The sequence below is a fragment of the Hemitrygon akajei genome, chromosome 5, assembly GCF_048418815.1.
Source record: "Hemitrygon akajei chromosome 5, sHemAka1.3, whole genome shotgun sequence".
In the NCBI taxonomy this organism is placed as follows: Eukaryota; Metazoa; Chordata; class Chondrichthyes; order Myliobatiformes; family Dasyatidae; genus Hemitrygon; species Hemitrygon akajei.
In genome coordinates, this window is record NC_133128.1 from 167,191,265 (window position 1) to 167,207,477 (window position 16,213).

The 16,213-nt window shown below is 39.3% G+C and overlaps 1 protein-coding gene across 4 annotated transcripts in view; it reads left to right on the forward strand.

The window, feature by feature from the left end:
- sestd1 (SEC14 and spectrin domains 1) overlaps positions 1–16,213 on the forward strand; it is a 128,313-nt gene that overhangs the window by 30,662 nt on the left and 81,438 nt on the right. For all 4 annotated transcript variants that reach the window (XM_073047108.1, XM_073047107.1, XM_073047110.1 and 1 more), the window contains exon 6: positions 14,554–14,667. In XM_073047108.1, the coding sequence (XP_072903209.1) occupies positions 14,554–14,667 (114 nt within the window). The remainder of the gene's footprint in view (positions 1–14,553; positions 14,668–16,213) is intronic.

The window sequence follows — 16,213 nt, forward strand, 5'->3', positions numbered from 1 at the left end:
ATGCAGTATGCAAGAGAAATGTGACTTAAGATTTGTTTTCCAGCAAGACAATGACCCTAAGCATAAAGCCAAAGCTACACAGGAATGGCTTTAAAACAACAAAGTTAATGTTCTAGGGTGGTTAAGTCAGAGTCCAAACCTCAATCCATTAGGGAATTTGTGGCTGAACTTGAAAAGTGTTGTTCATTCACATTCCCCATGCAACCTGACAGAGCTTGAGCAGTTTTGTAAAGAAGAATGGGAGAAAATTGCAGTGTCCAGATGTACAAAGTTGATAGAGACTTACCGTAGATTCCGGATTTTAAGCCGCTACTTTTTTCCCACATTTTGAACAGCTTTGAACTTTGCGGCCAATAATCCGATGCGGCTAATGCAAGGTTTTTTTCATGCCGCCTCGTAAACATTTTGCCTCGTAACAGTAGACCAATAAAATTGATGAGTAGTTCACAGAGGTCCAATGAAATTGTACGATAAATCAAGCGCACTTTCACAATTAAATTATTGTAAATCAGTCATTTGTACTCACCCTCATCAACATGGAAAACACTCGAAGCATTGTGCTACCTACCCTCTTAGTTTAAACTATATTTGTTTTCTGTACTACATCGCGGGATGCTATGACGACACACCCGGTTTCGCGGCGTCTTGTGGGAAAATGCCGTTTGCGATGAAACGGAAAGGAGGGGGTCGAGCGGCGGAGCGGCTTTGGATCCGAGCGAAATCTGCTTTTAAATGCCGTTTGCGATGAAACGGAAAGGAGGGGGGGAGCGGATTCCGCGAGCGGCTTTGGATCCGAGCGAACTCTGCTTTTAAGTTAAAGGTATCAATAACTTTTCCTGGTAGGCTGCAGTATATATATTTTTTACCAGTCGTTAGGAGATATTGGAATGTTGTTCAGTAAAGAAGTATACGCAACGTATATTTAAAAGTAGCCGCGTACGGGCACGGTTCGAAAAAAAGCATTTGCAATATGTATTTGTTTTTGTTACCATATGGATTTAATTAAAAGTTAAAAAAATCCTCACGTGTAATATCTTTCTGTGTAAATATCTCATATTACAACGTGGGACACCTGCGGCCTAAAATCCGGTGCGGCCTTTACATTTAAAAAAATGATTTTATTTCTAAAATTAGTGCCAGCGGCTAAAAATCAGGTGCGCTCTGTAGTCCGGAATCTACGGTATTCACACAGATTCAAGGCTGTAATTGCTGCCAAACTTTCATCTACTAAGTAATGGCTTGAAGGGAGTGAATAATTATGCAAATAGTTATTTTGTGCTTAATAATTGTAATAAATTTAAACTCATTTGTAGAAATTTCTTTTCACTTTGACACGAAGGAGTCTTTTCTGTTGATCAGTGTCAAAAAAGCCAAATTAAATCTAAGGTGATTCAATGTTGTAAAACAAGAAAACATGAAAACTTCCAAGGAGAGGGGTGAATTCTTTTTATAGGCACGTTATGTTTATTTTAGTTGGCTTAGTAGTATTTTGAAAACATGCAACTTAGATTACAGCATGAAACTGAAATGTAGATTTTCTTTCTATTAGCAGAGTATTAAGAAACACGAGATTTGTTTAGTTTCGACTGAAAAGTAGTATTTTGGACCAAATGTTGCATTTTTTTTTAGTGCTTGGAAAACTCTTGAGTCATAGCAGAGTTGGCAATTCAGCATCTGCAACTGCCTGCCAAAATTCCACTTAATAGTTTATTGACTTAGAAGTTATGTATTCCAAACTAAGCCAAGCAATTCAGCAAACATACAGATAAAGAAATCTGTTGAGATTGGTTGAACCTACAGTGCGTCTCAGTTGGGAAATATGAAATTTCAGTAACTATAAATTCTAATCATGAGTTTAATGAAAGCTATTTCATTTGTTTTCGGTACTAAAAAGAATTAATCTCGGCAGTAAATATTATAGACTTAATTGTCAACTCAGCACATTTTTGTAGGAGTCATAACTGGTGTCATTTTTTTGGACATAAATTTTAATTTGCATCAAATTATTTCCATTAAAATGAGTGATAATATGTTGGATCTTACAGGATTTGAGAAAAAACAAACAACTTGGGAAGGAAGTAGGCTGCTTGCACACAAACTTACGAAGTTACACACTTAATATCGGGTGACAAAGAATTATTAAGACATTGCAATAGCATCCTTGATATTATCATTGAGTTATCAAATTGTTACAAACCGTTTCATGTTCTGGCATTTAGAGAGCATAAGAATCATTTATAGCTTGAAAAATCTGCTATAAATTCTGGATCCATTATTTAGAAGTAAAATTTAGACTACAGCAAAGTCAATAGATTTAACTTCATGCTACCTTACAGCTCCTCAGTTGTGCAAAGTTGTAAATGTATTGCGTACATATGATAATCCTAAACTAGACCACACTCCATCACTGTAAAACGTTGCATAATTATTTTAGGGGTTCTCTGTTCTATAAGGGTCTCTCCCTGGAATGTTCACTATTCATTCCTCTCCATAGATGCTGCTCAATTTGTTGAATTCATTCAGCTCTATGAGCTGCTCTGTACTTATTTATTTTCCTCTCCTTGCTGTTACAGTTTTTGCTGTGCCAATTTTTGCCTTCAGTTTCTGTATTATTCTTATCATTTTGTCCCATCCTTGGAACGTTTTGTACTAATTTCATATGGAGAGTCTCGACATGAAATATTGACAGTCCGTTTCCCTTCATAGGTGATGCTTGACCCATCATGACCTCCAGCATCTGTTTTGTGCTGCTGTTGATTCCAGTGTCTACATTCTTTTGTCTTTTGATTTCCCTCCATGACCTCACTCGTGTCTTTTCCTTCATCCTTTGATATTGCCTCTTGAATTTCCCTTCAAGCTCTCTCCAAGGTGCCTTTGACATCCCTGTGAAAGCTTTGGCAAGATGAGAAGGGAAATACATAAATATACAGCTGGGGCAGAGTGAATCCCAAATACCGTAGATTCCGGACTACAGAGCGCACCTGATTTTAAGCCGCTGGCTCTAATTTTAGAAATAAAATCATTTTTTTAATTGTAAAGGCCGCATCGGATTTTAGGCCGCACCGGATTTTCGGCCGCAGGTGTCCCACGTTGTAATATGAGATATTTACACAGAAAGATATTACACGTGAGGATTTTTTTAACTTTTAATTAAATCCATATGGTAACAAAAACAAATACATATTGCAAATGCTTTTTTTCGAACCGTGCCCGTACGCGGCTACTTTTAAATATACGTTGCGTATACTTCTTTACTGAACAACATTCCAATATCTCCTAACGACTGGTAAAAAAATATATATATTGCAGCCTACCAGGAAAAGTTATTGATACCTTTAACTTAAAAGCAGAGTTCGCTCAGATCCAAAGCCGCTCGCGTAATGCGCTCCCCCCCTCCTTTCCGTTTCATCGCAAACGGCATTTAAAAGCAGCGTTCGCTCAGATCCAAAGCCGCTCGCGTAATGCGCTCCCTCCCTCCGTCCCGTTTCATCGCAAACCGGCATTTTCCCACAAGACACCGCGAAACCAGGTGTGACGTCATAGCATCCCGCGATGTAGTACAGAAAACAAATATAGTTTAAACTAAGTAGGCAGCACAATGCTTCGAGTGTTTTCCATGTTGATGAGGGTGAGTACAAATGACTGATTTACAATAATTTAATTGTGAAAGTGCGCTTGATTTATCGTACAATTTCATTGGACCTCTGTGAACTACTCATCAATTTTATTGGTCTACTGTTACGAGGCAAAATGTTTATGAGGCGGCATGAAAAAAATCATGCATTAGCCGCTTCGGATTATTGGCCGCAAAGTTCAAAGCTGTTCAAAATGTGGGAAAAAAGTAGCGGCTTAAAATCCGGAATCTACGGTAGTTATTTGGGGTTGCAATAAGGAAACCATAGATACCCAGTGTTTGTTGAATTAGTGGTATGTTCTTGGTGAGCTCCTGGTAAGGCACAATTGCGTTTTTTTAAAAAAAACAGGTGGGGAGAAACTAAAGGCCAGGAATTGTCTTTGTTCTCCAGTTTAAACCTCGAATATGTAAAACAATGAGCTTATGGAGGAACACAGTAGGTTCTTCAGGGTCCTGGCTTCAAACGTAGACTGTCCATTCCCCCTCTCCCCCAAGATGTTGCCTGACCTGCTGAGTTCCTTTGGCAGCACACTTTTTGCTTCAGATTCCAGCAGTGCAGTCTCATGTATTCCCTTGAATGTTTAACTCTTTTGCAGAAGAGAGTGGAGAAATGAAAAACAAACCAACATATCTTAGTAATCTGAAATACTGAAAGTGCTGGAAATACTCAGTAGGTCATGCAGTATTTCTGGCTAAAGAAGCAGAGTTGATGTTTCAGATCAGAGACCCTTCGTTAGAACTGGGGAAAATATTTTTTAAGCAGTTTTAAGTTGCAGACAAGGATAATTAGAGCAGCACACATGAGAATATCTGCAGATGGTGGAAATCTAAAGCAACAAACAAAATGCTGCAGGAACTCAGGTCAGGCAGCATCTATGAAAAAGAGCGAACAGTCGACATTTCAGGCTGAGACCCTTCATCGGGACTGAACAGAGCAAATTAGTCTTTCAAATAGCCTAATAGGAGCAATTAGTTGGTGATAATGCTTCTTTGTCTTCTGTTTGTTCTTGAGTAGATAAGTTATGGGACTTACCCCACAGTTTACTCTACACTAATAAAAAGAGTAAATCTTAGCAAATATGATGGAGGATGGGTAGTAGAAGTGATAAATTCTGATAAAGAATGAAAGCCAGTTGCTAAAGATGTGGAATTTGAACCTGTGTCTGCAAGGCTCTAAAGTGTCCAGATGTGAGATAGGGAGTTTTTCCACAATCCTGTTCTGGATTCATTTTAATAGTGCAGGAGGACACACAAAGGTCAGATTAGGATGGAGAATTATTGTGGAAGCAAACTGAATGCAGACACTCTAGAGCAGTGGTTCCCAACGTGGGGCATACGCCCCACAAGGGGGTAATTTGATTTTTAAGGGGGCAATTCGAGAAAGTTATTAACAGTGAATTTTTTCTAGTAAGTCTGTGTGAGTATGAGTGTGTGTGCAAGTTAATACATATGTGTATATACAGTATGCATACATAAAAATACTTGTGTGTATGTACATGTGTAATTGCGTATGTACTGTATATATAGTGTATCACCATCATTACAACCATCAAATGGCTTTCATAATTAAATTAAAGAATTGACTGATGTAGGAAGGAACGAATGAACAAGTCCAAACGCGTAAGAAACTCGTACGAGGTCGCGCCAATGCTGCTTTTTGTAGTAGCTTTCGGTTCTTGGTGGTGTGAAGGTGTGTACATTGCGTCATGTCTTTTAAACGGTGTATCTGTCTTTGTATGCTGTAGAAACGAATCGGCATTGTTTTATTTATTTATTATTATTATTTTAATATCACTTAATGTTCTTTTTTTACAATTTCTTAATTTCTTTCTCAGAACCTTAACAGTCCTTTGGTTCTTTTATTTTTCTCTTTCATGAATGCCATGTTCTTTGGAAGCTTGTTTAAACCAAGTTAATGGTCTTTTAGGCTTCCTCCAGGTGAATAGGAGCTCACTTTTTGCATAATAAGAATTATATATCACCACAGGGGGCATCAGGATTTTAGAGGTGATTAGGTGGGGCATGGCCAAAAAAAGGTTGGGAACCACTGCTCTAGAGAGTGATTTGGTTTCTCCAAAGTAGAGACCAAATGGTGTATAGCAAATACATTGTTCTCAATTGGAAGTTGTGTAAGTGGAATAATTGTCAGGGTCTCTGGATGAATGGAAAGGAAAAAGTGGAAGGACAAGAATGGCATCAACTTTGGCTACATGGGAAAAGTGCAACATGTAGTTGGTAGGAATGGATATAAAAACCAGAGAGTTCAAGAGGGATTGTACTTTCAGGGTAAGGATGAGCCATTTTAGGGCTAGGGAATTGGAAACTGTCAAAGTGGCAGAGTACATCTGAATTGCGAAAGACTGAACTTGTAAGAGACTAAACTAGGGGTGAAAATATGGACTTAAGATATAAGAAAACAAGTTTGGTGAGGCAGAAGCCATTTGAAAGCTGTGAGAAAGGTCTTCTGAAGAAAGGAGACCTGTGATTGAGTATTCAATTTTGTGCAGCTAAAACTGGAAATGGATGGTTAAATCAGACACATCCTAGTATGTTTCTTGAAATGTTACATGCTGGATGATTATGTAGGATGAAGATGATGACTTTGTAGGAGCAAATTAGTTTTAAGTTGAGGAAATTGGTGAAAGGATCAAGAGCTGCTTGGTATTTTGGATTCTGAGTGGTTTGGTAGATCAGGGAGTGGAGGTGGTAGTCATACAGCATGTCTGTATTGATCATTAGGTTACCCATCTATTTAAAAAAAAAACCGCTTGCCATAACTTCATCTGTAGCCTTCTATGCCTTGATTCAAGTACTTATCTGGAAACTTTATTGTTGTAAGAGTACCTGTCTGCTGCATCTACTCAGAATATAAGTGACAATGAGTTTATCAGTTTGATCATAAACTATATGATGAAAAATCAGTGGCATACTCAGAATATTGAAATTGGAGAAAGGGGCTGGGGAGCAGACATGGAGATTAAAATTATATTGTAAGGATTCATTTAGTTCTGGATGGCGAGGGAGGATATCTTGGATACAAGAGGAAGAATGTTTTGCTCATAGGTCAGCGGTCAGACCTCACCTGGGCTACTGCGTGCATTTCTGGTCAATACACTATTGGAAAGATGTGAGAGGGTGCAGAGGAGACTCATCAGAGTGGAGGAGGTTAAGAGGGGGGCATATTTGAGATGTATAAAACTGAAGGGTATGGATAAGGTAGATTACAGGAAATCTTTTCTCCATATCAGAGGTACACAAGACTATAGGACATTGATTGGGGTGGGGGGAGTGGTAATATTGATCTGCAGATTCTTCGGAAATCAAGAATGAAGCATACATTTGGTGGTTATGGTTGTTTTATTAGGTGTTACAAGAACAAAGTATGAACAAAGAAATACAAAAGGGAAAAATGGTTGTCTCATTGTAGAGATTATCTCAAAGTAAAGAAATTGCATTCCATTGATAAAACGTAACTGATTATGAGCAATATTGATAGGGTAAATGCAAGCAGGCTTTTTCCCAGTGAGGTTGGGGGAGACTAGAACTAGAGGTCATGGGTTAATGGTAAAAGGTGAAATGTTTAAGGGGAACATGAGGCTTAACTTCACTCGGGGTGGTGAGTGTGTGGAACAAACTACCAGTGGAAGTGGTGGATACAGGTTCGATTTCAACATTTAAGAGAAATTTGGATAGGTATGTGGATGGGAGGGGTGTGAGGTGTAGGTCAATAGGACTAGGCAGAATAATAGTTTGGTGCTAATTAGATGGCCTGACGAGCCTGTTTCTGTGCTGTAGTATTCTGTGACTCTGTGAAATAGCCACATTTGAGCAGTACAGCACCTGCTGCAGAAAAATTTAAAACCTTCCAGGCAATACAGAATGGCTGAAATATAATGACTAGAAATTTCACTCAACAATTACCCACACATAAATTATAAGCAAGCACAGGAAAGTTAACTATATGAAAATTAACAGTTTTACACCCTAATCCAACAGTGGTAAGAGATTTAAAAGGAGTCTGAGAGGGCCTGTATTTATTCAGAGTGGTTGGCAAATACCTGGAATACACTGCCTGAGAGAGTGGTGAATGTGGAGTAGCTGACACCATTTATCAAGTATATAGATGAGTATTTGAATTGCCTAAGCATTGAAAGATATGTGCTAAGTGCTAAAAGATGGCTTAAATTGAGGTGGGTGCCTATTTCTATGCTTTATAATATGGTACTTTGAGAGGGCACTTGCCGAAAGTATAGCCAGATAAGAATGCTTCAGGCAAGGGCAAAGCTAGTTATTAAGAATATTTTCTGTGCTTGAGCCCCTGAATTGAATTAGAATGAGCTCCAGATTTGGGCTGTAATATTTTTAATCTGTTCTGTGTTGAAGCTCTGGCTGCAGTCTTTCAGTTGATTGAGGGTGTGGGAAGAGTACTGGTGCTCGAATTTGCAAATGTTGTATTCCAGTTCAAAAACTATAGAGAGGTAAAAACATTGATGCAGAGCATTCATTGTAAAATTCATTAATGGGGGAAAAACTACAACAGACCTTTATCAACAACAAAATGAATTACTTATTACAGAAATAATGTGGGGCTAGTTGGGGCAGAAGAGCCTGTTCTGCACTGTACAAGTGGTCCCCGCTTTTCAAACGTTCGCTTTACGACAACTCGCTGTAACGAAAGACCTACATTAGTACCTGTTTTCACTAACCAAAGAGGATTTTTGCTTTTATGATAAAAAGGCGCCCGAAAAACGTCTCGGCCCGAAATGTCGACAGTGCTTCTCCTTTATAGATGCTGCCTGGCCTGCTGTGTTCCACTAGCATTTTGTGTGTGTTGCCCGCTTTATACGTGGGTTTACCCCGAGAAAGACAACAATGACTGTGAAGCCTTGTGCGGGCAGTTGTTTGTGCATGCATGTACATGCGTATGTGTGTACGTGCCAATTTTTTTTTCTCCAAATCGATTTTGGCTCGCTGTCTTCCTGAGTTTGATAAATGAAACTACACAATACCTACAATATTTCTACTTTACATAGGGTGTATATTTATCATATCATTCCTGCTTTTACTATATGTTAGTGTTTTAGGTTTTGTGTGTTATTTGCTTTAATTTGGTAGGTTATTTTTTTTGGGTCTGGGAACGCTCAAAAATTTTTCCTATATAAATTAATGGTAATTGCTTCTTCGATTTACAACATTTCAGATTACAAACGGTTTCATAGGAACGCTGTACCTTCGGAGTGCAGGGGAAACCTGTATCTCTAAGTAAACAATAGGGTTAGTGTGTCAAGTCAGAAAGAGGGAATGAAGAGTTGAGTTTTTATTCTGGGCTAATTCAGTCCTCTTGGTCTGTGGCACCTACAACACGCAGCCGACGTACAACAAGCAAGAGCAGCAAACGAAGCCCTTTCCCACCCATACAGGCAAATGGGTCTCCAGCTCCAGAACAAGCCACCTCCAGGCTTTAGACCTCTGACCTCTGGATAAAATAAAACTAACTATTTTACTGTTTTTGAGCAATATGAACATATGCAGAACAAATAGCTTATATCTGTACTGTTAAATTCAATGAACGTAACCAGTTTGAAATTGCTAACGTGTTTTCTAATAGCTTATCAACTGAGTGGAGCATGGTGCTCAGAATGTGAAGCATGCACATGTACAAATATAAACCACTGGAATCTGCTGTTGGTATTCTTGCAATGGGAATGTCACTGCTGTAAAATTGTTGGCTGGGTATAGTAAAATCATACCTGAAAAAAAATCAGCATCAGATATTTATTGTGTTTAATCCAAGTTACATTGCCATTTGATAACCTGGCCGAAGTTGACTCGAAAGGGAGAGCAGCAATGGCTGGAGTTCCTGCAAAAAATGAGGGAAGTGCAAGACAGGTATATTCCAAATAAGAAATTTTCAAATAGAAGGAGGACACTACCATGGCTGACAAGTGAAGTCAGAGCCAAAGTAAAAGCAAGAGAGGGCATACAAGGAAGCCAGAGCTAGTGGGAAGATAGAGGATTGGGGAGCTTTTTAAAAACTTGCAGAAGGAAACTAAGAAGGTCATTCAGAAGAAAAAGATAAATTATGAAAGGAAGCTGGCAACTAATATCAAAGAAGTTACTAAAAGCTTTTTTAAGTATATAAAGGGTAAAAGAGATTCAAGGGTAGATATAGGACCAATACAAAATGACACTGGAGATATTGTCATGAGAGATGCAGAGATGGCAGAGGAACTGAATGCGTATTTTGCATCAGTCTTCACAGTGCAAGACCTCTGCATTATACCAGACATTCAGGAATGTTAGAAGTGAAGTATGTGATGTGAAAATTATGACTGAGAAGGTGCTCAGGAAGCTTAATGGTCTGAGGGTGGATAAATCTCCTGGACCTGATTGAATGCACCCTTGGATTCTAAAGGAAGTAGCTGGAGAGATTGCAGAGGCATTAATGATGATCATTCAAGAATTGATAGATTCTGGCATTGTATTGGATGCCTGGAAAATTGCAAATGTTACTCTGCTATTTAAGAAGGGTGGGAGGCAGCAGAAAGGAAACTATAGACCGGTTAGCCTGACATCAGTGGTTGGGAAGTTGTTGGAATTGATTGTTAGGGATGAGATTACGGAGTACCTGGAGGCACATGACAAGATAGGCCAAAGCCAGCATTCAAAATGCAGAGATGCAAAGGGACGTGGGAGTCCTTGTGCAGGATACCCTAAAGGTTAACATCCAGGTTGAGTCGGTTGTGAAGAAGACGAATGCAATGTTGGCATTCATTTCTAGAGGTATAGAATATAAGAGCAGGGATGTGATGTTGAGGCTCTATAAGGCACATTAGACCACACTTGGAGTATTGTGTGCAGTTTTGGGCTCCTTATTTTAGAAAGGATATACTGTTATTGGAGAGGGTTCAGAGAAGATTTACAAGAATGATTCCAGTAATGAAAGGGTTACTGTATGAGGAATGTCTGGCAGCTCTTGGGCTGTATTCCCTGGAGTTCAGGAGAATGAGGGGGGGATCTCATTGAAACATTCAGAATGTTAAAAGGCCTGAACGGATTAGATATTGCAAAGTTATTTCCATGGTAGGGAGATTCTAGGACAATAGGGCACGACTTCAGGATTGAAGAACGTTCTTTTAGAACTGAGATGTGGAGAGATTACTTTAGTCAGAAGATGGTAAATCTGTGGAATTTGTTGCCACAAGTGGCTGTGGAGGCCAAGTCACTGGGTGCATTTAAGGCGGAGATAGATAGGTTCTTGATTAGCCAGGGCATCAAAGGGTATGGGGTGAAAGCAGGGGAGTGGGGATGACTGGAAAAATTGGATCAGCCCATGATTGAATGGCAGAGCAGACGATGGGCTAAATGGCCTACTTCTGCTCCTATAGCTTATGGTCTTATTACATCTCAGAGGCAGAATAATCAGAATTGGGTTTAATATCACTGGCATATATCGTGAAATTTGTTATCTTGGCAGTACAATGCAGATTATGATAAATGTAGAAAAAATAAATCAATTACAGTAAGTATATATGTATTGTTAAATTAAAAATAGTGCAAAAACAGAAGAAAGTGAGGTAGTATTCATGGGTTCAATGATCATTTAGAAATTGAATGGCAGATAGGAAAAAACTGTTCTGGAGTCACTGAATGTGTGTGCTTAGGCTTCAGTACCTCCTACCAGACTGTAACAATGAGAAAAGGGCATGCCTGGGTGGGGAGGGTCCTTAATATTGGACGACGCCTTTCTGAGGCACTGCTCTTTGATGTTTTGGATGCTACGGAGGCTAGTAACCATGATGGAGCTGACAAATTTTACAACTTTCGGTAGCTTACGAACCTGTGCAATTGCCCCCACTCCCATACCAGACAATAATGCAGCCTGAAAGAATGCTGTCCTCAAACTCCTAATGAAGTATAGCTGATGTATTGTCTTTATAGCTGCATCAATATGTTGGGACCAGGTTTAGATCCTCAGAGATATTGACACCCAGGAACTTGAGATTTCTCACTCTCTCCAATTCTAATCTCTCTGTGAGGATTGGTTTGCGTTCCCTTGTCTTACGCTTTCTGAAGTCCAAAATCAGATCTTTGGTCTTACTGATGCTACTGCAACACTACTCAACCAGCTGGTACACTATATCTTGCTCCTGTACACCTTCTCATCTCCATCTGAGAATCTGCTAACAATGGTTGTATCATCAGCAAATTTATAGAAGGCATTTGAACTATGCCTAATACACAGTCATGGGTATAGAGAGAGTAGAGTCGTGGGCTAAGCACACACCCCTGAGGTGCACCAGTGTTGATCATCAGTGAGGAGGAGATGTTGTTATCATTCCGTTCAGATTGTGGCCTTCTGGTTAGGAAGTCGAGGATCCATTTGCAGAGGGAGGTACAGAGGCCCAGGTTCTGTAGCTTTTCGATCAGGTCTGTAGGAATGATGGTGTTAAATGCTGAGCTGTAGTCAATAAACAGCATCCTGACAGATGTTTGTGATCCAGGTGATCTAAGGCCACATGAAGGGCCAATGAGATTATATCTTCTGTAGACCTATTGTGGCGATGGGCAAATTGCAGTGGGTCCAGGACCCTACTGAGGCAGGAGTTGATTTTAGCCATGACCAACTTCTCAAAGCATTGTAGATCATCATTGTAGATGTGAATTCTACTGGACGATAGTCATTAAGGGAGCTCACACTACTCTCCTTGGGCATGGATATAATTATTGCCCTCTTGAAGCAGGTGGGAACTTCCAACCATAGGAGTGAGAGGTTGAAAATGTCTTTGAATACACCTGCCGGTTGGTTGGCACAAATTTTCAGAGTCTTACCAGGTACTCCTTCGGGGCCTACCACCTTGCGAGGGCTCATCGTCCTAAAAGACAGCCTGACATCGGCCTCCGGGTGCTGCAGGGATCCTCACAGCTGTAGTTGTATTTTCCCTTTCAAAGCGGGCATAAAAGGCATTGAACTTGTTTGGTACTGAAGTATCACTGCCATTCATGCTATTGGGTTTCACTTTGTAGAAAGTAATGTCCTGCAAACCCTGCCAGAGGTGATGTGGATCCGATGTCTCCTACAACCTTGCTCAGACTTGTCTCTTCGCTCTCGAAATTGCCATCCACAAGTCTTACCTGGTTTTCCTGTGCAGACCTGCCTCGCCAAACTTAAGTGCCACAGATCCAACCCTCCTGGTTCATCTGCAGCTTTTGGTTTGGGAATATGCAGCAAGTTTTTATAGCCACACATTCCTCCACACAGGTTTTTAATGAAGTCGGTAACAAGTGTGGCATACTAATCAGGTCCAAAGATGAGTCCCTGAATAGAGTCTAGTCCACTGATTCAGTAAGAAGACTAAGCACAATATATTAAAACCATTCTATCATTCCCACTTTTTAATTATTGCTTCCACCAGTTTATTCTTGCTCCCTATGGCATTAGTCTCTTGTTGTCTAATTGATTCAATTTTCATAGTGTAGCTGCATTGCTTAAGGAGAAAAGTTCAATGTTATGGCTGAACTCCACATTGTTCCTGTTAACGTCCATAAATAAGAAAGGTTATGACAATGAAGAAGAGCTGCATAATATTGTTTTGGGTGAATGCAGCATGAATATTGTTTTGGGTGAATAAAGAATACAGCATGTCCATCAATGAGTGCTGAACAATGTGGAGGAGTGACCATTAACGTGCCACTTTGCAGCAAAAGTCCAAGGATATAGGATGTTGTACGTAAGGAGAAAGTATACATTTAATGGCAAGAAAATGAACAGCGTTGATATGTAGTGGGCTGGGGTTCAAATCCAGTTCACTAAGGATAGCCCCACATGAAGATAGGTTGGTAAAGAAGACATATGAAGACATGGATTGCTCGCCTTTATTGGTCAGCACACTGATAATAAGAGTAAGGAAGTCATTTGCAGCTATATAAAATTTGACTACACGTGGAGTATTTCTAGGGCATTTCTGGTCACTCCATTACAGCAAGAATGTGGAGGCTTTGGAAAAGGTGCCAAGGAGATGTACCATGTTGCTATCTGTATTAGAAGTTATGGGCTACAAGAGGGTGGACAAACTTGGGTTGTCATCAGAGGCTGAGGGGAGACCTGATAGAAGTTTATAAAATCAAGAAAAGTGCACAAAAGTGGTGGATATAACCCAGTCACAGGCAAGGTCCTCCCCACCATTGAATACATTTACATTGAGCTGCCACAAGAATGCACCATCCATCAATTACCTCTATCATCCAGGCCATGCTCTCTTCTGGCTGCTGCCAGTGGGAAGGAGGTACAGAAGCCTTGAGTCACAACCCACCAGGTTCAGGAACAGTTATTATCCCTCAACCACCAGGTTCCTGAACCAAAATTCAAAGTAAGTTCATGTGTGTCACCATATACAACCCTGAGATTCATTTTCCTATGTGCATACTCACTATTCCATTGATATGCTAACTGTAATAGGATCAATGAAAAATCACCTAGAGTGCAGACGACAACAACTGTGCAACTGTTCCTGAATCTGGTGGTGAGAGTCCTGAGACTCTTGTACCTTCTACCCGATGGCAGCAGCGAGAAAAGTGTATGGCCTGGGTGTTGGGGATAGCTGATGATGGATGCTGCTTTCCAATGACAGCATTTCATGCAGATGTGCTCAGTGGTTGGGAGGGCTTTACTCGTGATGTGATGGGCTGAATCCACTACCTGAAAAACATATCATGCCACTGAAACAAAGACAACTTTGCTGGATGCTACCACCTGGAGCATAGACAAAATCATGGCAGTCATTGTCAGATACAATACAGATCTATTTCAGGCACCAAGGCCTGAAACACAATGCCCAATATATAGTCAGTTTCTTCCTTATACCTCCACAGTTAGGCTGTAAATGTGGAAGTCTAACTGATTTTCTTTTCTTATTTAGAATGTGATTCCTGCTGAAGTGTCTCTTGTGTGTGTGGTGAAACCAGATGAGTTCTGGGACAAGAAAGTGACTCACTTCTGCTTCTGGAAAGAAAAGGATAGACTGGGATTTGAGGTATATGAACACTTGTGTTCTCTGTATTATATTAACATTGTTTAAATTTGTTTCCAGCTTTCAAAATTACTTGCATTCATTTTTAAACTGTTAATTTAGAAATTGAAGTTAGCTTTTAGTAATCATAAACAATAATAGCAATGCCGTATGTTCATTCTGTCCACAAACTGAAATGATAAAAATTTTAAACATTTCTTAAGATGGCCATCATAATTGTATCAGAAGGTAGATTACTGTCTATCCAAAAATTAAACTCTTTTGGAGGTGGAGGTATATTCTGGTTGAAGATGGCGCTGGTGAAGCTCAGCAACTACTTACTGGCAGCAAAGAAAACAAATGAATACTTTATTAATAACACTTTTTCTAATAAACAATCACAGCAAATAATAACCTGTAACTTCCCTTTCGGAGTTGAGCTTTCGAAGTGTCTGTACGACTTGACATCTTGTAAACTGAAGTCTCAAAGGTTCAGTGTGGCTGTGGCATGGCAGCCGAATCAAGGCACTGGGGCCCAGACCCAAGTGCAGGGAATGAATGAGTTGATGTACGGTCATTGCTGGCGTGGTAGAACCAAGTCGAGGCAATGTAAAGTCATTTTATTCAAATAGACATAAAACTTATTCAAGGATAGATTTTTTCCTATTATCACAAATATTCAAGACAGTGAAAAATATGGAATATAAAGCAAGAATATTGTCAGATCATTCCCCCTTGACAATGATAATGATGGATAAAGAGGAATCGATTTACAGATGGAGATTTAATTCAATATTATTAAAACATCAAGATTTTTGTGATTTCATGAAAAAGCAGATTCACTTTTTTTAGATACAAATTTACATTCAGTTGATGATAAATTTATAGTATGGGAAGCAATGAAGGCATATTTGAGAGGCCAGATAATAAGTTATACTTCTAAAATTAAGAAGGAATATATGGTAGAAATAGATCAATTGGAAAAAGAGATTACAAAATTAGAAAAAGAATCTCAAAGATATATGACAGAAGAAAAATGAAGACAGCTTGTTAACAATAAGTTACAATATAATACACTTCAGACATACAGAACAGAAAAAGCAATTATGAGAACTAAACAGAGATATTACGAACTAGGTGAAAGATCACACAAGATTCTTGCTTGGCAGTTAAAAACAGACCAGATTTCCAAAGCGATAAATGCAATTAGAACAAGTGTAAATAAAATTACTTATAAACCTTTAGAAATTAATGAAACTTTTAAGAATTTTTATTCTGAACTGTATCAATCAGAATCACAAAATGATAATGTCGAGATAGAAAGGTTTTTATCACAAATAACTCTTCCAAAACTGAATTCAGAAGGACAGAAGGGATTAGATATGCCTTTTACATTAAAAGAGGTCGAAGAAGCTCTAGGATCACTTCATAGTAATAAATCCCCAGGAGAAGATGGTTTCCTGCCCGAATTTTATAAAAAGTTTAAAGATTTACTAATTCCTCCTTTAATGGAGTTAATATACCAAGCGGAAAGAACACATAAACTTCCAGAATCTTTTTTGACAGCTAT